Source organism: Symphalangus syndactylus, chromosome X (genome assembly GCF_028878055.3).
Source record: "Symphalangus syndactylus isolate Jambi chromosome X, NHGRI_mSymSyn1-v2.1_pri, whole genome shotgun sequence".
Classification (NCBI taxonomy): domain Eukaryota; kingdom Metazoa; phylum Chordata; class Mammalia; order Primates; family Hylobatidae; genus Symphalangus; species Symphalangus syndactylus.
The window spans coordinates 84,383,636-84,407,417 of NC_072447.2; the positions used below are offsets into that span (position 1 = coordinate 84,383,636).

At 36.8% G+C, this 23,782-nt stretch overlaps 1 protein-coding gene across 9 annotated transcripts in view; it reads right to left on the bottom strand.

Annotated features, from left to right (window-relative positions):
• Positions 1-23,782, bottom strand: part of ATRX (ATRX chromatin remodeler) — a 295,245-nt gene that overhangs the window by 69,838 nt on the left and 201,625 nt on the right. For all 9 annotated transcript variants that reach the window (XM_055268557.2, XM_055268552.2, XM_055268555.2 and 6 more), the window contains 2 exons: positions 18,183-18,336; positions 14,057-14,163 (listed from right to left, as the gene is read on the bottom strand). In XM_055268557.2, coding sequence (XP_055124532.1) covers positions 14,057-14,163; positions 18,183-18,336 — 261 coding nt within the window. The remainder of the gene's footprint in view (positions 1-14,056; positions 14,164-18,182; positions 18,337-23,782) is intronic.

Sequence of the window (23,782 nt, forward strand, 5' to 3'; positions counted from 1 at the left end):
AGTTTCTTTATCTGTAAAATGAAGATAATCAGAGTACCTATTGCATAGGGTTGTTATGAGGATTCAATGAGATAATATTTTAAAAACTACTTAGAATGGTGCCTGTCACATGGTAATTAAAAGCTTACTGAGTTCTTAATATTATCACTCAAGATCCCATGACAAATTACACCTGCCTCTATTATGGCACATAATATATGTGTTTGTTCCTCTTCTACAGCATGATTTCCTGTAGTACTCCTTAAATCTTGCTCAGTGCTCAAAACACAGTGGTAGTGGTAATGGTAGTGGTAGTGGTAGTGGTAATAGTAGTAACCCAAAGGCAGACCAATCTGATTAGTAAACATTTGCTAAAGATAACTTACAAAATCAGAAATAAACTAGCAAGCATATAAAAAAGTACAACCCTATTAGTGCTCAAAAAATTATGAATGAAAACAATGACAACTGTTTTAACCCATTAAAGATGAAGAAAATGTAGTTACAATACATATTAAGATAAGCATTTTCCATTTATTGATGGTAGTAAATTGGTATATTTTTGTAACACAGGCTTTTCAATAATGAAAAACTGCCAGAACATAGAATCTAATAAAATGTATAGTGATAATAGAAAAAAAATATTTAAGCTTATATTTAACTACAGTCAAATGTAAAATTACACATATATACTACACATATATATGTTAAAGATATGCCAAAAACTGACTCTAGAAACAAAGAAAGTGGGGAAATGAGAAAGATAAAAAGTGCAAGTATATACCTAGGAAAATGCCTAACTAAAGCATCATTCTCTGTATAAGAAAACTAGGGAAGATCCAGATAAGGGTAATTTATTCCCTTACCAGCTCAACAAGTATTTACTATGGACCTACTACATGTCTAGCTTGGTGCTAGACAAAAGAGTATACAAAAATGGGTAGTAATGAATCTGTCTTCAATGATACGTATCTTTATGAGACAGACATAATCCCCATACAACATGGAGCACTCTGGGAAGCCCCGTGGAGTTATCTGTTCTCTCACACTCCCCATTTCCCCTTACCCACAGGCCCTGGCAAACACCATTCTATTTTATGTCTCTACAAATTTCACTACTCTAGGAACCTCATAATAGGAATCATGTAATATTTGTCCTTTTTAGACTGGCTTAGATCACTTGGCATATTGTCTTCAAGACTCATACATGTTCCACCATGTGTCAAAGTTTCCTTCCTTATTAAGGCTAAATTAGTTCCACTGTATGTATATGCCACATTTTGTTTATCCAGTTATCTGTCGATGGACACTTGACTTCATTCCATGATTTGGTCATTATGAATAATGCAGCTATAATGTGGGCGTACAAATACAAATACTTCTCTGACACCCTGAACTCAATTCTTGTAGGTATATACCCAGAAGTGGTACTTCTGGATCTCATGGTAATACTATTTTTAATTTTTTGAGGAACACCACACTGTTTTCCACAGCAGCTATACCATTTTACATTCTAACCAACAGTACACAAGGGTTCCAATGTCTCCATATCCTCACCAACTCTCATTATTGTTTTTTCATAGTAGCCCATCCTAATGGGTGTGTGGTGGTATCTCATTACAGTTTTCATTTGCATTTCCCTAAGGATTAGTGATGCTAGGCATCTTTTCATGTGCTTCTTGGCCATTTGTATATCATTTTTAGAGAAATGTCTATCAACTCTTTCGCCCATATTTAAATCATATTATTTATCTTGTTGTGTTGTAGGAATCCTTTATGTATTTTTTATATTAACCCCTTACCAGATATATGATTTGCAAATATTTTTCCCATATGGTAGGTTGCCTTTTTACTCTGTCAAAATAGTAAATTTTATGTTATATATATATATTTACCATACTACTAAAAAGAAAAAACTACCTATAAGAAGAGCCCAGGCCAAGATGGCTTCAATGCTGAATTCTAACAAACATTTAAAGAATAATTAAGCTCAATGCTTTACAAACAATTCCAAAAAACGGAAACAGGAACACATACCAACTCATCCAATCAGGGCAGTACTGGGGAAGGAGGTGGAATACGATGGCTGAATAGAAGCTTCTACTGATCAGCCTCCCAGCATAAACGGCAAATGTTATGACTATCTACACAAAAAAGCACCATCATAAGAAACAAAAATCAGGTGAGCAATTGTAGAACCTGATCTTAACTTCATATCACTGAAAGAGGCATAGAGGGGGAAAGACAATTTTGAATTGCCAATGCCACTGCTACCTCAACCCCCAGAAGTAGCCACGTGGCATGGGGAGAGAATCAGTGCACGTGGGGGAAGCAGAGTGCAGTGATCATAGGACTTTGAGTTGGAACTCAGCCTACGCCCATGAAGGGAGCATATAAACCTGCCCAAACCAGAGGGGAATCATCCATCACAGTGATCAGAACTTGAGTTTCGGTAAGTCACGCCACAGTGGACTAAAGTGCACTGGGGTCCTAAATAAAACTGATAGGCTATCTAGGCCACAAGGACTACAACTTCTGGGCAAGTCCTAGTGCTGTAAAGGGCTTGGAGCCAGTAAAATGGGGGCACTCGACTTAGTGAGATACCACTGGGGCAGCTAAGAGACTACTTATGCCACCACTCCTCACTCCTCCAATTCCAGGCAGCACAGCTTAGAGCTCCAAAAGAGACCTCTGCTTTCTACTTGAGGAGAGAAAAGGTAAGAGAAAAAGCACTTTGTTTTACAACTTGGATACCAGCTCAGTCACAGTAGGACAGGGCCCTGGGCGGAATCGTGAGGCCCCCATTCCAGGCCCTAGCTCCCTGGGCCAGAAGGCAACCCATTGCCTTGAATCGAGGGATCCAGTCATGGCAGGATTCATCACCTGCTGACCAAAGAGCCCTTGGGCCCTGAATAATCAGCAGCAATAACCAGGTAGTACACATTGTGGGGCATGGATTAGATGGAAATGTGTTAGGTTATGATGAGACCCAGCATATTAGAAGTTGTGGTGGCTACAAAGAGAGGCTCTTCCTGTTTGAGAAAAGGAGAGGGAAGAGTAAAGGGGACTTTATCTAGCAGTGTAGCTACCAAGTTGGCCACAGTGGACAAAAGCAACAAACGGGCTCTTGGGTCCCCAATTCCAGGCCTTAGCTATTGAATGGTATTTGTGGACTGAGCCTGGGGCAGAGTGGAGCCCACTGCCCTGAAGGGTGAGTCTCTGGCCTGGTAGCATTCACCAAAAGCTGACTAAATAGCCCTTAGGCCTTAAGTGAACACTGGCGGTACACTGGCAGTACTCTCTGCAGGCCTGTCCTGGTGGTGGCCACGAAGAGAGGCTCCTCTGCCTGAGGAAAAGAAAGAGAAGGGTAGGAAGGACTTTGTTTTGTTATTTCTGTGTCAGTTTAGCCATAGTAGAATAAAGCACTAGGTATATTTCTAACATTTCTGGCTCCAGGCCCTGGCTCCCAGAAAGCATCTCTATACCTGCCCAGGGACTAAGAGAATTTGCCAACATGAAGGGAGAGACCCAGTACTGGCAGGCTTCACCACCTGCTGAATGTACAGCCCTTGGGCCTTGAGCAAACATAGGCAGTAACCAGGTAGTGGTTACAGTGGGCCTTGGGCAAGACGCATTGCTCTGCTGGCTTAAGATCTGACCAAGTGCTATACCTGCAGTGGTAGTCACAGGAGTGCTTGTGTCACCCACTCCCCACCCCCAGCTCCAGGCAACTCAGCACAGAGAGACTCCATTTGTTTGAGAGAAAGTAAAGGAAGAGAACAAGAGTCTCCATCTGGTAATCCAGACAATTCTTTTGGATCTTATACAAGACCACCAAAATGGTACCTCTACAAGGCTGCAAGAACTACAGCATTACTGGCCTTAGGGTGACCCCTAATGTGGATATAGCAGCAGGGACTAAAAAGTTAGATCACAACACCCAAGTCCCTTCGAATACCTGGAAAGCCTTCCCAAGAATGACAGGCACAAACAAGTCCAGACTGCAAAGACTACGATAAATACCTAATTCTTCAATGCCAAGACACCAACGAAAATCCATAAGCATCAAGACCATTTAGAGAAATATGACCTCATCAAATGAACTAAACAGGGAATCGGGAAAATCTGGGAAAGACAGAGATATGTGACCTTTCAGACAGAGAACACAAAATAGCTGATTTGAGGAAACAATGAAATTCAAGATAACACAGGAGGAATTCAGACTCCAATCGGATAAATTTAATGAAGAGGCTGAAATAATTAAAATGAATAAAGCAGACATTCTGGAGTCAAAAAATACAACTGACATACTAAAGAATGCATAAGAGTCTCTTAACAGCAAAATTGATAAAGCAAAAGAAAGAATTAGTGAGCTTGAAGACAAGCTACTTGAAAATACAGTCACAGGAGACAAAAGAGAAAAGAATAAAAAAGAATAAAGCATGCCTACAAGGCATAGAAAGTAGCTACAAAAAAAGCAAATCTAAGAGATATCGGTCTTAAACAGGAGGTAGTGAGAAAGACTGGCGTAGAAAGTTTATTCAAAGGGATAATAACAGAGAACATCCTAAATCTAGAGAAAGATACTAATATTCAAGTAGAAGGTTATAGAATATCAAGCAGATCTAACCCAAAAAAAGACTACTTCAAGGCACGTAATAAACTCCCAAATGTCAAGGATAAAGAAAGGATCCTAAAAGCAGCAAGAGAAAGGAAACAAGTAACATACAATGGATCTCCAATATGTCTGGCAGCAGACATTTCAGTGGAAATCTTTCAGGCCAGGAGAAGAGTGGCATGAAATATTTAAAGTGCTCAAGGAAAAAACTTTTACCCTAGAATAATATAAATGGAAAAAATATCCTTCAAACATAAAAGAAAAATAAAAACTTTCCAGACAAACAAAAGCTGAGGGATTTCATCAACACCAAACCTGTCCTACAAGAAAGGCTAAAGGAAGTAATTAATCGGAAAGAAAAGGACATGAATGAGCAATAAGAAATCCTCTAAAGGTACAAAACTCACTAAAAACAGTAAGTACATAGAAAAATACAGAATATTATAACAGTGTAACTGTGGTGTATAAATTACTCTTATTATAAGTAGAAAGACTAAATGTTGAAGCAACAAAAATAATAACTACAACAACATATCAAGACATAGTACAATAAGATATAAACAGAAACAACAAAAAGCTAAAAAGTGGGGGAACAAAGTTAAGGTGTAGAATTTTTATTAGTTTTCTTTTTGCCTGTTTATTTCTTTGTTTCTAAAAACAGTGTAAACTTGTTATGAGCTTAAAATAATGGGTTATAAGATAGAATTTCCAAGCCTCATGGGAGCCACAAACCAAAAAACATATAATGGATAAACAAACAAACAAAAAGGAAGAAACTAAACCATACCACTAGAGAAAATCACCTTCATTAAAAGAAAGGTAAGAAGGAAAGAAAGAAGACAAGCCCAAAAAACAACTAGAAAACAAATAACAAAATGGCAGGAGTAGGTCCCTATTAATCAATAATAACATTCAATGTAAATGGACTAAACTCTCCAATCAAAAGACAGAGGGGCTCAATGGATTTAAAAAAATACCCAATGATCTGTTGCCTACAAGAACACACTTCACCTATAAAAATACACATAGACTGAAAATAAAGGGATAAAAAAGGATATTCCACGCCAATGGAAACCAAAAAGAGCAGGAACAGCTATACTTATATAGGACAGATTTCAAGATAAAAACTGTAAGAAGAGACAAAGAAGGACACTATATAATGATACAGTTCAATTCCACAAGAGGATATAACAATTTAAAATATATGTGCACTCAACCCTGGGAGCACCCACATACACAAAGCAAATACTGTTACAGCCAAAGAGAGAGATAGACCCCAATACAGGAATAGCTGGAGACTTCAACACTACACACAGAAAATCAACTAAGAAACATTGCACTTCATCTACACTACAGACCAAATGGACCTAATACATATTTACAGAATATTTCATCCAACAGCTACAGAATACACATTCTTTTCCTCAGCATGTGGATCATCCATATGTTAGGTCACAAAACAAGTCTTAAAACATCAAAAACAACCTGAAATAATATCAAGTATCTTCTCTCACCACAGTGGAATAAAAGGAGAAATTAATAACAAAGTACTTTGGAAACTATACAAATACATAGAATTTAAAGAACACATTCCTGAATGACCAGTGGGCCAATAAAGGAATTAAGAAGGAAACTGAAAATTTTCTTTAAAAAATGATAATGAAAACACAACATACCAAAAAACATAAGACACAGGGAAAGCGGTACTAAGAGGAAAGCTTATAGCTATAAATGCCTATATCAAAAAAGTAGAAAAACTGCAAATAAACAATGTAATAAGGCATCCTAAAGAATCAGAGGCCAGTCGCGGTGGCTCATGCCTGTAATGACAGCACTTTGGGAGGCTGAGGCGGGTGGATCACCTGAGGTCAGGAGTTTGAGACCAGCCTGGCCAACATAGTGAAACCCTATCTCTACTAAAAATACAAAAATTAGCCGGTCGTGGTGGCAGGCGCCTGTAATCTCAGCTACTCAGGAGGCTGAGGCAGAAGAATCATTTAAACCTGAGAGGCGGAGGTTGCAGTGAGCCGAGATTGTGCCACTGTATTCCAGTCTTGGCGACAAAGCGAGACCTTGTCTCAAAAAAAAGAAAAAAAAAAAAAGAAGAGAAGAGAAGAGAAGAATTAGAAAAGCAAGAACAAACCAAGCCCAGAATTAGTAGAAGAAAAATAAAGATCAGAGCAGAAATAAATAAACTTGAAATAAAGAAAACAATACAAAAGATCAATGAAACAAAAAACTGGTTTTTTGAAAAAAAATAAACAAAACTGACAACTTTTAGACAGACTAAGCAAAAAAGAGAGAAGACCCAAAAAAATAAAATCAGAGATGAAAATAAAGATATTACAACTGTTACAGCAGAAATTCAAAGAATCATTAGTTGCTATTATCAGCAACTATATGCCAATAAATTGGAAAACTTTAGAAGAAATGGATAAATTTCTAGACACACACAACCTACCAAGATTGAACCGTGAAGAAATCCAAAACCTGAACAGATCAATAAAAAGTAATGAGATTGAAGCCATAATAAAAAGTCACCCAGCAAAGAAAATCCCAGAACCCGACAGCTTCACTGCTGAATTCTATCAAACATTTAATTAAGAAATAAGACAAATCCTACTCAAAATATTCTGAAAAGTAGAGAACAGAATACTTCCAAACTCATTTTACAAGGCCAGTATTACCCTGATAACAAAACCAGATAAACACACATAAAAAAAAATTAAACTACAAGCCAGTATCACTGGTGAATACTGATGTAAAAATCCTCAACAAAACAGTAGCAAACTGAATTCAATAATAAAATGATCATCCATCATGACCAACTGGGGCTTATCCCCAGGGATGCAAGAATGGTTCAACATACAAATTGATGTGACACATCATATCGACAGAATGAAAGACAAAACCCATATGATCGGCTGGGCGTGGTGGCTCACGTCTGTAATCCCAGCACTCTGGAAGGCCGAGGCAGGTGGACCACTCGAGGTCAGGAGTTCAAGACCAGTCTGGCCAACATGGTGAAACCTCATCTCTAATAAAAATGCAAAAATTAGCTAGGCGCGGTGGCACATGCCTGTAATCCCAGCTACTCGGGAGGCTGAGGCAGGAGAATCACTTAAACCTGAAAGGCAGAGATTGCAGTGAGCCAAGATCACACCACTGCATTCCAGCCTGGGCAACACAGCAAGACTGTCTCAAAAAAAAAAAAAAAAAAACCAACAACAAAAAACAAAACCATGTGATCATTTCAATTCATGGTAAAAAAGCATTTGACAAAATTCAACATCCTTTTATGAAAAAACACTAAAAAAACTAAGTACATAAGGAACATACCTCAAAATAATAAAAGCCACCTATGACAGACCCATAGCTAGTATCATACTAAAGAAAGAAAAACTAAAAGGCTTTCCTCTAAGATCAAGAACATGACAAGGATGCCCACTTCTATCACTGTTATTCAACATAGTAGTGGAAGTCCTAGCTAGAGTAATTAGACAAGAACAAGAAATAAGGGGCATCAAAATTGGAAAGAAAAAAATCAAATTATCCTTGTTTGCAGATGATCTGATCTTAACTTGGAAAAATCTGAAATCTCCACCAGAAAACTATTAGAAATGATAAAGAAATTCTGTGAAGTGGCAGGATATAAATCCAACATACACAAATCAGTAGTATTTCTATATACCAACAGCAAACAACCTGAAAGAGAAATAAAGAAACTCACAAATTAAAAAAAAAATTTAAGACATCAAGAAAGTAATCCCATGTACAATAGCTATAAATAAAATACTTAGGAATTAACCACAGAAGTGAAAGATCTCTACAATGAAAACTATAAAACATTGCTGAAAGAAACTGAAGACACAAAATCATAGAATGATATTCCAGGTTCAGGGATTGGAATAATCGATATCATTAAAATGTCCATACTACCCAAAGCAATCTACAGATTCATTACAATCCATATAGAATACCAGTGACATTCTTCACAAAAATACAAAAAAAAAACCCTAAAAATTTATATGGAACCACAAAAGACCCAAAATAACCAAAGCTATACTAAGCCAAAAGAACAAAAGTGGAAGAATCACATTACCTGACTTTATACTGCAGAACTACAGTAACCAAAACACTATGGTACTGGCATAAAAACACATAGATCAACACAATAGAGAACCCTGAGATAAATGCATAAATCTGCAGTGAACTCATTTTTGACAAAGTTGCCATGAATATACCCTAGGGAAAAGACAGTCCTTCAGCAAATGGTGCTGGGGAAAACTGGATATCCATATGCAGGAGAGTAAAACTAGACCCCATCTCTCGCCATATATAAAAATCAAGTCAAAATGGATTAAAGACTTAAACCTTAGACCTCAAACTGTAAATCTACTACAAGAAAACATTGGGGAAATTCTCCAGGACACTGGACTAGGCAAAGATTTTTTGAGTAATACCCGACTAGCAGAGGCAACAAAAGCAAAAACAGACAAATGTGATTTCATCAAGTTAAAAAGCTTCTGCACAACAAAGGACACAGTCAACAAAGTGAAGAGACAACCCACAGGATGGGAGAAAATATATGAAAACTACCCATCTGTCAAGCGATTAATAACCGGAATATATAAAGAACTCAAACAACTCTACAGGAAAAAAATCTAATAATGTGATTTAAAAATGGACAAAATAATGGTCATTTCTCAAAAGAAGACATACCGATGGCAAACACGTATAGGAAAAGGTGCTCAACATCATTCATCATCAGAAAAATGCAAATCAAACTATGAGCTATCTTCCCACCCCAGTTAACTTGGCTTTTATCCAAAAGTCAGGGAGTAACAAATACTAGAGAGGATTTGGAGAAAAGGGAACTCTTGTACACTGTTGGTGGGAACATAAATTAGTAAAACCACTATGGAGAACAGTTCAGAGGTTCCTCAAAAAATTAAAAATAGAGCTACCATAGAATCCAGCAATCCCGGCCAGACGCAGTGGCTCACTTACATAATCCCAGCACTTTGAGAGGCCAAGGCAGGCAGATAACCTGAGGTCAAGAGTTTGAGACCAGCCTGGCCAACATGGTGAAACCCTGTCTCTACCAAAAAATACAAAAATTAGCTGGGCATGGTAGTGCACGCCTGTAGTCCCCGCTACTGGGGAGGCTGAGGTGGGAGAACCCCTTGAACTCAGGAGGTGGAAGTTGCAGTGAGCCGAGATCACACCACTGCACTCCAGCCTGGGTGACAGAGCAAGACCTTGTCTCCGCCCATCAAAAAAAAAAAAAAGAGGATCCAGCAATCCCATACCCAAAATAATGGAAATCGGTGTATCGAAGACGTATCTGCACTGTTTATTGTAGCACTGTTCACAATAGCCAAGACTTGGAGACAACCTAAGTGTCCATCAACAGATGAATGGATAATGAAAATGTGATACATATATACAATGGAGTAGTATTCAGCCATAAAAGAGAAAGATCCTGTCATTTACAACAACATGGATGGAACTGGAGGTCATTAAGTGAAATAAGCTAGGCAGAGAAAGACAAACTTTGCATGTTGTCATTTATTTGTGGGATCTAAAAATAAAAATAATTGAACTCATGGAGATAGAGAGTAGAAGGATGGTTACCACAGGCTGGGAAGGGTAGTGGGTGGTTGGCGTGGAAGTATGGATGGTTAATAGGTACAAATATATAGTTGGAATGAATAAGAATGAGTAATTGCTAGCACAACAGGGTGACTACCGTCAAAAATAAATTGTATATTTTTAAATAACTAAAAGAGTATAATTGGATTTTTTGTATCACAAAGGATAAATGTTTGAGGTGATAGATATCCCATTTACCCTGATGTAATTATTATCCATTGCATGCATATATCAAAATATCTCATGTAACCCATGAATACATAACACCTACCATGTACCCACAAAAATTAAAAGGAAAAAATCAGACATATTGGAGTCAGGAGGAGGGAAGTCAGTACTGACGAGTGTCACTGGACATGAAAGATGAAGAATGGACAGGAATTAATCAGGTGAAGAATATAGTGTGGGTGGAGAGAGCATTGCAGGCAGACAGAAACATAGCCATCAGTCAGCAGTAAAAGCAAGAAGAGATTAGCAGAGACAATCTATGTTACTGGTTATAAAATAAATGCAAATTAAAACAAATACAAGAAGTATTATTATGGCAATGGTGTAGTGATCATTCAAGGATTGCTACTAGGAGTACTAATCCAACTGTACTGGAAAATAAGTTGACAATGTTTCAAAAGTCCTAAAAAAGATCATACCTGTTGGTAAATGACTTCTCCTCTTAGGAATCTATCTTAAGCAAAAAAGTTTAAAATGCAGATATAAACTTATGTACAAAAATTTAAAATGTTGAAAAATTAGGCCAGGTGTGGTAGCTCATGCCTGTAATACCAGTGCTTTAAGAGGCCAAGGCAGGCGGATCACTTGAGGCCAGGAGTTCAAGACCTGGCCAACATGGCAAAACCCCATCTCTACAAAAAATACAAAAATTAGCCAGGCGTGGTGGCACACACCTGTAATCCCAGCTACTCAGGAGGCTGAGGCACAAGAACTGCTTGAACCCAGGAGGCAGAGGCTGTAGTGAGCCAAGATTGCTCGACTGCACTTCAGCTTGGGTGACAGAGCGAGACCCTGTCTCTAAAAAAAAAAAGTTGAAAAATTAGAAAAAGCAATCAAATGATTAAATAAGTTATGTACAGCCATATGACAGAATATTATACAGCCAATATTATATATGCAAGATATAATAATATTTTCATAATCAGGACAAAAAAAGCCAATTAAAACATTCCATTGCCAACAACAAAAAACACTAGCAAACTGAATCCAGGACCATATAAAAAGAATTATATACCATGACAAGTGGGATTTATCCCAGGTATGCAAGGTTGGTTTAACATCTGAAAATCAAAGTAATACACCATGTTAATAGAATGGGGAAAAAAAAACATGATCATCTCAATAGCTGCAGAGAAATCGAGATAGTATGTCACACTCTTTCATGACAAACACATTTAACAAACTAGAAAGAGAAGATTAATTTCCTCAACTTGATAAATAGTATCTATGAAACTAACATCATGCAAAATGTTGAAAAACTGGATTCCTTCACACTATGATTAGAGACAAGACAAGGATGTCAGCTCTTGCCACTTTCACTCAACATTGTACTTGAGGTCTTAACCAGGGCAACTGGATAAGCAAACAAATAAAAGCCATTCAGATTAGAAAGGAAATTATCTGTACTTGCAGATGACATGATCTTGTAAATAAAAAATCCTAAAGAATTCACTAAGAACAAATTTCACTCAGCCTCAGAAATAAAATATGTACAAATACATTTAACAAAAGTGTAAAATGTATACTCTGCAAACTATAAAATATTGGTGAAATAAATAAAAGACCTAAATAAATGGCAAAACAACCCATGTTCATGGATAAGACACAGTATTATTAAGATGGCAGTACTTCCTAAAATTAACTATACATTCAACACAATCCCTATTAGCATCTAAGCTGACTTCTTTGTAGAAATTTATAGGAGATTCTAAGGTTGATGTTGAATTCCAAGAGATCTGGAATAGCCACACTTTCCAATTTCAACATCACTTTCAAAGCAATGGTAATGAAATAGTGCAGTATTAGCACAGCGACTGACATACAGATCAATGGAATAGAATTGAGGGTCAGGAAACAAACGTGTCTCCATCATCAATTCCTTTTTAATAAGAGTGACAAAAGCCATTCAATAAAGAAAGAATATTCTTTTCAACAAACAGTCCTGGGACAAATGGATAACCACAGCAAAACATTGAAGTTGAGCCTTTACCTCATATCATGCATAAAAATTAACTCAAAATGGATCAAAGACCTAAGTGCAAGGACTAAAACTATAAAACTCTTTTAAGCAAACACAAAGGTTAAATCTTCACGACTTTTTATTTCGAAATGGTTTCTTAGCTATGACAGTAAAAGCACAAGCAACAAAAGAAAAAATAAATTGGATGTCAACAAAATAAAATATTTTTGTGCATCAGAGGACACACTCAAGAAAGCGACAGATGGCCAGGTATGGTGGTTCACACCTGTAATCCCAGCACTTTGGGAGGCCAACGAGGGAGGACTGCTTGAGACCAGGAGCTCAAGACCAGTCTAGGCAAATAGAGGGAGATCTCATTTCTACGAAAAATTAAAAATAAATAAATAAAAGAAAGTGATACAGATCACCGGAACTATTTTTTTTTTTAATGAAAGCGAAAGATAACCCACAGAATGAGAGAAAATATTTGCAAATCATATATATGATAGGGGCCTAGTATGTAGAATATATTTTTTAAAACACTTACATTTCAACAACAAAAAGATAAGCAATCCAATTCAAAAATGGGCAAAGGACCTGAATAAACATTTTTTCCAAAGAAGATAAATAGCCAACAAGTACATTAAAAGATGTTCAACATTATTAGTCATTAGAGAAATGAAAATAAAAATGATAAGATACCACTTCGCAACCATTAGGATGGTTATAATAAAAACAAAAATGAAAAATAACAAGTGTTGATAAGAATGTGGAGAAACTGAAATGCTTGTACATTGCTGGTAGGACTGAAATAGTACAGGCAGTGTAGAAAACAGTTTGGTATTGCTGTTTGTTTAAATAAATGAAAACCTGTATAACGAATGTACACAACAGCACTATTCACAACAGCTGAAAGGTGAGAACAACCCTAATATCTACCAAGACCACGTATTACATGTTTCCATTTATATGACTGGTCCAGAATATATGAATCTATTAGAAACATAAAGGAGATTAGTGGTTGCTTATGTGAGGGAGTTTTGGGCTGGGTAGGAGAGTAATAGTTAAAGGGTACACAGTTTTATTTGGTAGTGATTAAAATGTTCAAAAACTGACTCTAGTGATGTTTGTACATCTCTGTGAATATATTAAAACCATTGAGTTCTACACTTTAAATGGGTGAATTGTACAAGATGTGAATTATCTCTCAATAAAACTGCTTTAGAAACCAAAAAATTTTAATTTATCCTACAATTTCAACAACAAAGACTACTGTGCTAGGAATTTTTCTTAAGTAAGTCGATATTAGCTGATCTTGTCACCAAAAAAACTATGTGAGATGATAGATATGTTCATCTGCTTCACTATAGTAACCATTTTACTATCTATACGTATCCCATAACACCATGTTGTAAACCTCAAATATAAATACAATTTTATTTTGAAAAAGACTATACATATATATGGATAAGGACAAAGAGACATTGGAAAAAAATGTTGATATGTTAGGGTTGTGAGACTCTGGGTAGTTTTGTTTCTTTTGTTGTTAAAATGTTTGTATGGTATGTTTAAATCAGTATTTTTAAAATTACAATACAGAAATATTTGTAGCTCACCTTTATAAATAAGGGGTTTATCTTTATCTTCTGTCTTCTCCCTACTAGCTAATTCAAGAAAATCTTCAATCAAGTCCAGAGATATGAGGGATTGGCTGAAAACAAGGCTAAAAAAACAGATTAGTGTTTATGGATTAGAAGATTCCTAGTAAAGATATCACTTCTTCCTAAATTGATCTACAAATTTAACACAATTGTAACAAAAATCCCAGCAGGATTTTTTTGTAGAAATTACAAGGTGATTGTAAAATGTATATGAGAATGCCACATCAGAGGAGGGAAGACAATTCTGAAAAAGAAAAACAAAGTTGGAGGGCTGACTCTTCATGATTTCATTACCTACAAAGTTACAGTAACCAAGACAGTGTAGTACCGGTAAAGGGACAGGCACAGATCAATAGAACAGAATAGAGTTCAGATAGAGAGCCACATAGGATAATTAATTGTAGGGCCCAGGCATTTCAATGGTAAAAGGATAGTCTTTTAACCAATGGTCTTGGTAGCCGGGAGCAGTGACTCACGCCTGTAATCCCAGCATTTTGGGAGGCCAAGATAGGCAGATCACGAGGTCAGGAAATCAAGACCATCCTGGCTAACACGGTGAAACTCCATCTCTACTAAAAATACAAAAAAATTAGCTGGGCACTGTGGTGGGCACCTGTAGTCCCAGCTACTCGGGAGGCTGAGGTAGGAGAATGGCGTGAACCCAGGAGGCAGAGCTTGCAGTGAGTGGAGATCGTGCCACTGCACTCCAGCTTGGGCGACAAAGTAAGACTCTGCCTCAAAAAAAAAAAAAAAAAAAAAACCACAATGGTCTTAGTAAAACTGAACATCCACATGAAAAAAAGTGAACTTCAACCTAAACTGCATACTTTATGCAAAAAATACCTTAAAATGGAGAATAAATCTAACTGTAAAAACTGTAAGAAGAGAATGTTTAGAAGAACACAGAAGAAAATCTTCATAACACGGGTTAGGTAAAAAATTATTTACACATGACACAAAGTATGATTGTTTTAAAAGTTGATAAATTAGACTTCATCAAAATTTAAAACTTCTGCTCTACAAAAGACACTGTTTAGAGAATGTAAAAAGTTTTCCTATTACAAGTATTTCAGTAATTTAAAATTACATGCATTCTATAACACTTTGTCATTACATTTCAAGTATGTCTGCAAATTCCTGATTCTCTGCCCTAGTAATTTTCTAACTCCTTTTTAGCCATGAAAACTGTTCACATCAAGTTTTGTGTAGAGTTCAAATAAAATAAATTATAAAAGCAAGCTGTTTTAGGCATTACGGGAGAAGGAGGAAAAATGTTACTGTTCCCTTACCCTCTCCTCTTGGTCACCAATTTGCAGGGGCTCCGAGAAATAGTTCTAAAATGACTATTCTGGTCTAACCCACTGGAGAGAATTTATAACATACTTACACACTAGAAAAGAAATAAAATCTAGAAAGAGAATATAAGAGGTCTTCCATTGTCCTTTATATATGCAAACAAAGTAGATCAGTATACAGGAAACAATATACCTGTGGAAAGTATGCTTTAAGTTTTATTTTTATTCTAAAAGCTGTACTATAGGAGACGAAGGTACTTATGACTCCTGAAGATCTTTCAACATTCCCTGCTACGTATCTTCAGATTTAGAACTGAAAACAATTGAAGCTATGAAACGGCTGTTGGAGTTAACCACATAAGTGTTTTTTATTGTTTGACTTCCTGAGCTCCACACTGTTGGAGTCTACTATCTCCCAATTAACTACTTCTAGAATGTTGGTAAGAAAATGAATTGACTCCTGGTGCTCAGCTCAAATGACCAAGGCCTATGCTTTGACCCCTCAGTAGTTTATCTTTCCCAAAATCAAAAACATAATTGAATCAATTATTTCTGTGCTACAAATTAACTTCTTGAAAGTTCCTGTAAGTGAGAAACTTAGTCTTAGAAATACTAATTATTAAATTGGAATTAATCTGCAATCTGGGTTACTATACTGGAAAGAGGTTGATTTTAGTCAGTTAGCAATTAAGGCTGGTTCTGGGAACCACTGAACTCAGAGAAGTCTTACAGTGAAAAAGGAAAAAAGTTGTTAGGATTAAATGTCTATACTTATGGTTCTCTCTATTAACCTTTTCCAGTTGCAGACAACATGAAGAACTCTTGTTTCTGAGACCATATTTTGAGTTTTTTTTTTTTTTTTTTTTTTTTTTTGAGACGGAGTCTCGCTCTGTCGCCCAGGCTGGAGTGCAGTGGCGCAATCTCGGCTCACTGCAAGCTCCGCCTCCCGGGTTCACGCCATTCTCCTGCCTCAGCCTCTCCGAGTAGCTGGGACTACAGGCGCCCGCCACCACGCCCGGCTAATTTTTTTGTGTGTGTGTTTTTAGTAGAGACGGGGTTTCACTGTGGTCTCGATCTCCTGACCTCGTGATCCGCCCGCCTCGGCCTCCCAAAGTGCTGGGATTACAAGCGTGAGCCACCGCGCCCGGCCCCATATTTTGAGTTTTTTAAACATAAAAGATTACTTTATTTTAGCCTTATTTAAAATTTTTATTAAAAGCATCTCAGCTAGGCGTGGTGGCTCACACCTGTAATCCCAGCATTTTGGGAGGCTGAGGCGGGTGGATCACCTGAGGTCAGGAGTTCAAGACCAGCCGGGCCAACGTGGTGAAATCCCGTCTCTATGAAAAGAACAAAATTAGCTGGGCGTGGTGGTGTGTGCCTGTAATCCCAGCTACTCAGGAGGCAAGACTGGAGAATCACTTGAACCTAGGAAGCAGAGGTGATTTCAGTGAGCTGAGATTGCGCCGCTGCATTCCAGCCTGGGTGACAAGAGCAAAACTCCATCTCAAAAAAAAAAAAAAAAAAAGCATCTCAGATACCTTTTAAAAATCGTTTATAATCAGATGTTGGGACCTAGCAGCCTAGACAGTAAGTCTTGTTCAAAACTTTAAAAATATGTTTTTGGAGGCCGGGCATGGTGGCTCATGCCTGTAACCCCAGCACTTTGGGAGGCTGAGGCAAGCAGATCACCTGAGGTCAGGAGTTCGAGACCAGCCTGACCAACATGGAGAAACCCCATCTCTATTAAAAATACAAAATTAGCTAGGTGTGGTGGCACGTGCCTGGAATCCCAGCTACTCAGGAGGCTCAGGCAGGAGAATCACCTGAACCTGGGAAGTGGAGGTTGCGATGAGCCGAGATCACACCATTGCACTCCAGCCTGGGCAACAACAGCAAAACTCCGTCTCAAAAACAAAAAAAAATGTTTTTGGAAAAGTAATTTGAAGGGGGGTGAAGATGCAAAGAAAGGAATGGCGGCAAAAATGTTAGAAGTGGAACAAAAAACAGAGAATAAATGATAAAGAAAGAATAATCAGGCCGGGTGTGGTGGCTCACACCTGTAATCCCAGCACTTTGGGAGGCTGAGGCGCACAAATTGCTTGAGCTCAAGAGTTCGAGATCAGCCTGGGCAACACGGTGAAACCCTGTCTCTGCTAAAAATAAAAACACTAGGTGGGCATGGTGGTGTGTGCCTGTAGTCCCAGCTACTGGTGAGGCTGAGGTGGGAGGATCATCTGAGCGTGGGAGGTCAAGACTGCAGTAAGCCATGATTGTGCCACTGCACTCCAGCCTGGGCAACAGAGCAAGACCCTGTCTCATGATGAAAAAAAAAAAAAAGAAGAAGAAGAAAGAATAATCAAGCAGGTGAAATAAAATAAAGCCTGAGAGATGTCCACTAGATTTGAGGATTAGAAGGTCACTAGTGACTTTACAGGGGGAAATCTCAGTAAAGCAACACGGTAGAAGTCACACTACATAAACCGAAAAATGATTCTGAAGATGGAGAAACACAAATTTCAGCTAAGAGCTCTACCCAAGGAAATAAGTTCAAGTTGCAATAGCTAGAAGCAGAAATTTACACTGAAGAAATAACCTGAATATGCAATCAGAACTAGTGGCTTACAAAAAAGATAGTTGCTTGTATTGGCCTAGCACTACAATGACCAAATAAATCACATCTTTAGGAAGGAAGGAAAAGCAACAGATTTGTTCAAATACATTGTTTAAGCAATAAAAACATAATCAAAAGTTAATTTATATAATAAATATGGTAAAGCACTTACACTTTATCCCCAATTTCCTCTGCCATTCGAAGAATTTCAAAGAGAAGTACCATTTTTCCAGAATGCTCTAAAACCTCAGCATCAGCATCTGTAACAAAATCTTTGTACCAGTCTGGAGCTGGGCTGCTTGGATTAGAAGAAGAAGTAGCTTTACCTAAATAAGACAAATGGAACATAAGTAGGTAAATTAGAAAAGAAATGGAAAGAGAGCAAGAGAGACAGAAAAAGACCTACCCATGGGGAGAGTAAGAAAGAAACTGATGGGGGCTTGGGAGAGGGGAGGGATAAAAGAGAAAGGCAGGCACACGCACATACAGCACAGAAAGACAGAGACTATCCCAGAAGAGTGAGCTCTAGATAGAAAAAGGGAAAGGAAGGAGATGCCAAATAAGAGAACAAGCAAGAGATTGACTCTGAGAGAGTGCAAGTGTAAGACACAAACCCTCAGGGTAGGAGTGGAGCTCAGAAAGACAGAGTACCAAAGAGAAGAGAAACCAACCCCCTCCCACCAGGCCCTAAGAGAGTAAAATGCCCCTAAACATACTGCATGAGACAGGAATCAACAGAGATGGAAAGGCTCAGTTATCACGAGAGAAAAGACCTTGGGGATAGAAAACATTTCACAGCGCTACTAGGATCTGGAAACCACCAACAAGAATTGACCCCAGAATCGGCATATCATATTAAATGATTTTGTTCTTATATATTTTCCCCACAAACTTTGACTATGAAAGGTGGAAGGAGAAAGTAGCATAAAATAATTTATTAAAAGATTTAAACATAGTTTGATTCAAAATAAGAAATATGCAGGTTTAGCATGTTTATACACTTTCTCAACTGCTTTTCAATGCAAAGTATTTTAAAATATATTTTTGTTACAAAAATTTAAATACTCAGAAAAGTATATAAGATATAAGAAACAAATGTGCTTCCACATTCCATCTTCATCAAATTTTAACACTGTTAAACTTCGGATGAAGCTGAAGCCTAATTTATGATCCTACATGATCCCATTCTCTTTCCTTCCTTCTTTTCCAATAGGTAACTAAACCCCTAAATTATATATTTACCATTTTTTGCAGTGTTTTATGTTTTTTACTGCATGTGTATCATTAAACTGTACAAATGGCTATACCGTTTGTAAAATCCTACAAATTACTTTTTCACTCAAAGCGAGATTTACTCATGCTTGTCATGGAGCTCTCGTTCAATCATTCTAACTATCATGTAGTATTCCGCTGCATGAATACACTATCATTTATTAGTTCTCCTCATATACATCTAGATTGTTTCTTGTTTTTGGCTAATATGAAATAACTGCAATGAATGCTCATTGCTGAGTATATTTTTCTTAAATATTGTGTATTTTAAGTTTTAAATTTTCTGGCATAAAGTTATGACTAGGAATTTTAAAAATATCACTTTAGACATACTCATAGTCTTTATCAAATACTTCTATTATCAGAAGTTCTTGAGAATCTAATCATGCCATATATTTTGTATGCTAACTTTCCTCAGGTTGACTACTAACACTTTCTGTTCCTAGCTTTTCCTAAGGTTATTTTCTCAGGTGTAGCTACAGTCTGTGAAATTTCTGGGTAGCCTTGGTTAAGGTCATATATCTCCAGAGTGATTCTACATTTGCTTCTACCAGGTCTCCAGGGAATCACCAACTCAGAATTACTTGTGAAGTTAATATTTCAGCTTAGGATCTTTTAGACTATAGGAGTAATATAAATTCAAACCATAAAGTATGTGAGGTGAAGGCCATGACCGTAAATTCAATGAAACTATCTTTCCCAACCAAGAGCCCTGGCTGAAATAGATAAGCTTCCTTGTCAACTCCCTGGTTTGTCCATGGGATTGTAAACTTTAAAGGGATTCAGCTTTGAGAAGGGGTCACAGAACTCTCCAACTTATAGAGGGCTCGAAGTCTCAAATCCTGTCCCTGGATAAATGAAAATCAAAGCTGCTAGTCTCAAGACTAGCATCTCCCTAGGATTTCCATAGCATACCTTCTTCAATTTACCATTTAGGCTTATCAGTTCCCTCCTTATGTCTGGGCATATAGTAAGCACTTTATAAATATCTGTTGAGTGAATAAATATGGTATATTAGTACTAATATTATGGCTCTACATCATATACAAGGATTCTGTCACAAAACTTTATATCCATACATTTACATACGTTTTAAAATGCAAATGCTTACCACTGAAGCTTACTCTAAAAATACTTAATAATAAATCTAACACTTTGAAGTAATTTACATAGTCATTTTGTGATCACGAACTCTCCTTCTAATAAAATATTTAAAACACAGAAATGGGGATGATGTAAGCTAAACTTAAATGACTCATTCAAGATGCTGCTTCTCAGAAAAATGAGAAAGCTACTACAAAGGGATTAAAGCAAACAGTAACTCTTTGACGTGAAAATAAAATATGTGGCAAAAATCATATTGTAGCTCAATTATAGGTAATTATTTAATATCCATTTCCAATTCCAGGTACAACATTGTTAGCCCCTTAATACTTCCTTCAGATTATGAGATCGATGTGCTGCCTACTGCGCTAAGGAGGCAGACTAGCCCCTTAATACTTCCTATTCAGATTTTCTTATATTTACTGTAAGAAAGTAATTTTTTTTAAGTTATACAGTACCAGCTACGTATGTCTATACATTATGATATACTCCGTTTTATATGGAGTTAATTTAGATGCAAAGAAAAAAATAAATTTTTATTATCTATTAGTTCTGAAGAATGCTTCTAATACACTATACATGTATATAAGCTACAAAAATATATAAAATATATCCATATACAAATGACTTATATTTGACTGCACACAACTAAAATGAAACAAAAATCCTAGACAAGTGGTCAAAATTTGTCTTTTGGAACTGATAGCCTTCCCTGCGTGTTTTCAGGCTCACGACATGTAGCCTCCTACATTCTGCCCCCAGTGCTTTCCAACTCATTCACATTATGGCATATGTAAAGAACGTTAATCCTTATATAGTATACCAGGAAAAATAGAAGAGACTACTCATTTATGGAGGCAAACCAGCTGCCTCAGATTCTAATTGTACTCCCAAGTGACAAAGGATCAATATCTCAGTACACTTTAAAAAAAAATCTCAGTATACTCTTACATAACCCATTTATAGCACAGGATGATGCACACTGACTGGTCTACTCTTCTGCTCCTCTTAGCCATAAGTTATGAGAAAAAATTCAACAAGAGTATTTTAAGAAAATAATTTCCAGGAACATGTAAACTTTATATATTTTTATTTATGAGATGAGAGACTGAGGAATTTATGTGGAAAAGGCAGATTAGGGCAGCAGGGAAGGAGATACACGAACTTCTCATTGCCTTAAATTACACTATAAAAATTTATTATTCTGATAAAAATATTCTTTATATCTATCCAGAAGATGAACATTGATAGTAAACTGCTTTTATGGGGTAACAGAAGAGAAGAATGAGAAGAGAAATTTTGTAGTTTAATTTGTACTATTCCCCTGATTTCTTAAGAGAAGTCAGAGTCTACTGTTAGACTGCCATCTGTCGATTCCATGGAGGTACTGAAGAGAGAAATGTTTATAAAGAAATCACCAAGGTAGAAAGAATTTATGACTAATTCCTCAAAAACAACTGCAACAGAAACAAAAATTGACAACTGGGACCTAATTAAACTAAAGAGCTTCTGTACAGCAAAAACAAAAAACAAACAAAAACACACACACAAAAAAACCACAAAATAACAAAAAAAACTATCAACAGAGTAAACAGACAACTTACAGAACTAGAGAAAATACTCACAAACTATGTATCCAACAATGAATATCCAGAATCTATAAGGAACTTCATTCAACAGTAAAAAAACAAATAACTCCATTAAAAAGTGGGCAAAAGACAAGAACAGATACTTCTCAAAAGAGAACATACAAGCAGCCAACAAACATGAAAAAATGCTCATCATCATTAATCACAGGAGAAATGCAAATCCAAACCACAATGAGATACGATCTCGCACCAGTCAGAAGGGCTATTATTAAAAAGTCAAAAAACAGCAGATGCTGGAGAAGGGGCAAAGAAAAGGGAACATTTATGTTGGTGGGACTGTAAATTAGTTCACTGCCTATGGAAGGCAGTTTAGAGATTTCTCAAAGAACTTAAAGCAGAATTGCAATTTGACCCAGCAATCTCATTACAAGTATGAAACAAAAGGAAAATAAATCTGCCAAAAAGACACATGCACTCATATATTTATTACAGCACTATTCACAACAGCAAAAACATGGAATCAATCCAGGTGCCCATCAACAGTGGATTGGATAAAGAAAATGTGGTACATATAACCCATGGAATATACACAGCCACAAAAAAGAACAATATCATGTCTTTTGCAGCAACAGGGATACAGCTGGAGGCCATTATATACTAAGTGAATTAACACAGAAACAGAAAACCAAATACTATGTGTTCTTACATATAAGTAAGAGCTAAACACTGAGTACACATGGATATAAAGAGGAGAGCGACAGACACGGAGGACTACTAGAGTGGGGAGAGAGAAAGGGGGCAAAAACTGAAAAACTAACTACTGAGTACAATGTTCAGTACCTGGGGATGGGATCAATCATACCCCAAAGCTGAGCATCATGCAATATACCCATGTTAATCAACTAGCATATGTACCCCCGAATATAAAAGTTGAAATTATAAAAATAAAATTAAAATAATTAATCACCAAGTTATTTCAGCTTTAGGCCTGAGACCAGCCAAGTTTATCTGATCACAGGATCACTAACCTAGGTGGCCCCCACAACTCTCTTCTCCTTATAGACAGTAACTGCTTTGCTCCACAACTCCCAAATGCCAAATATTTAGAGCCACTACCTTGTTCTCTCTTCATATTATCTGCTATTTCAAATAGGCAGATATTTGGTCCCAGTTTTTAAGCTCCTAGACATACAGGCTGCACTAGTAGGATACAGTGTCTCAACACTAATCCTTCAACTTATATATAGGTAAAGACAACTTAAACCACTGCACAGTTCAATCTACACTTTCATGCACAAGAGAGACAGAAAGAAAACAAAAGAGGTGATAGAAACTGTACATAATATACAGGAAACCTAAAGTAGATAATTGCAGATTATGAAGAATCACAAAGGAAAAAGACTAAATGATTAAAATTAGTTTTACTGTATAATACTGACTAAAAATTAACTACAATCACACTTGATTATCTGAAATGTTTCCATTTATTCCCATACAGTTAAGTGAAAATATCATGGTGGCTTTGAGATTAGACATATCTAGGTCTGAATATCAGTTCTCCTACTCATTTTTAAAACTATCAACTACATTGCAAGCCTGCTCAAGAATTCAGTTAGCTAACACATGTAGTGAAAATAATAGTTCAGGTATATACAATTAAATAAACATTAGTTTTTCTTTTTACCTTTCCTCCCAAATACCAGAGAGCGCAGAGCAGCTTGCTTATAATTAAAGATTCATAAGATATTTACTGTAATTATGAGTACTAGATTAGACTCACCAATTGAGGAAAGAAATTCCTTTGAGT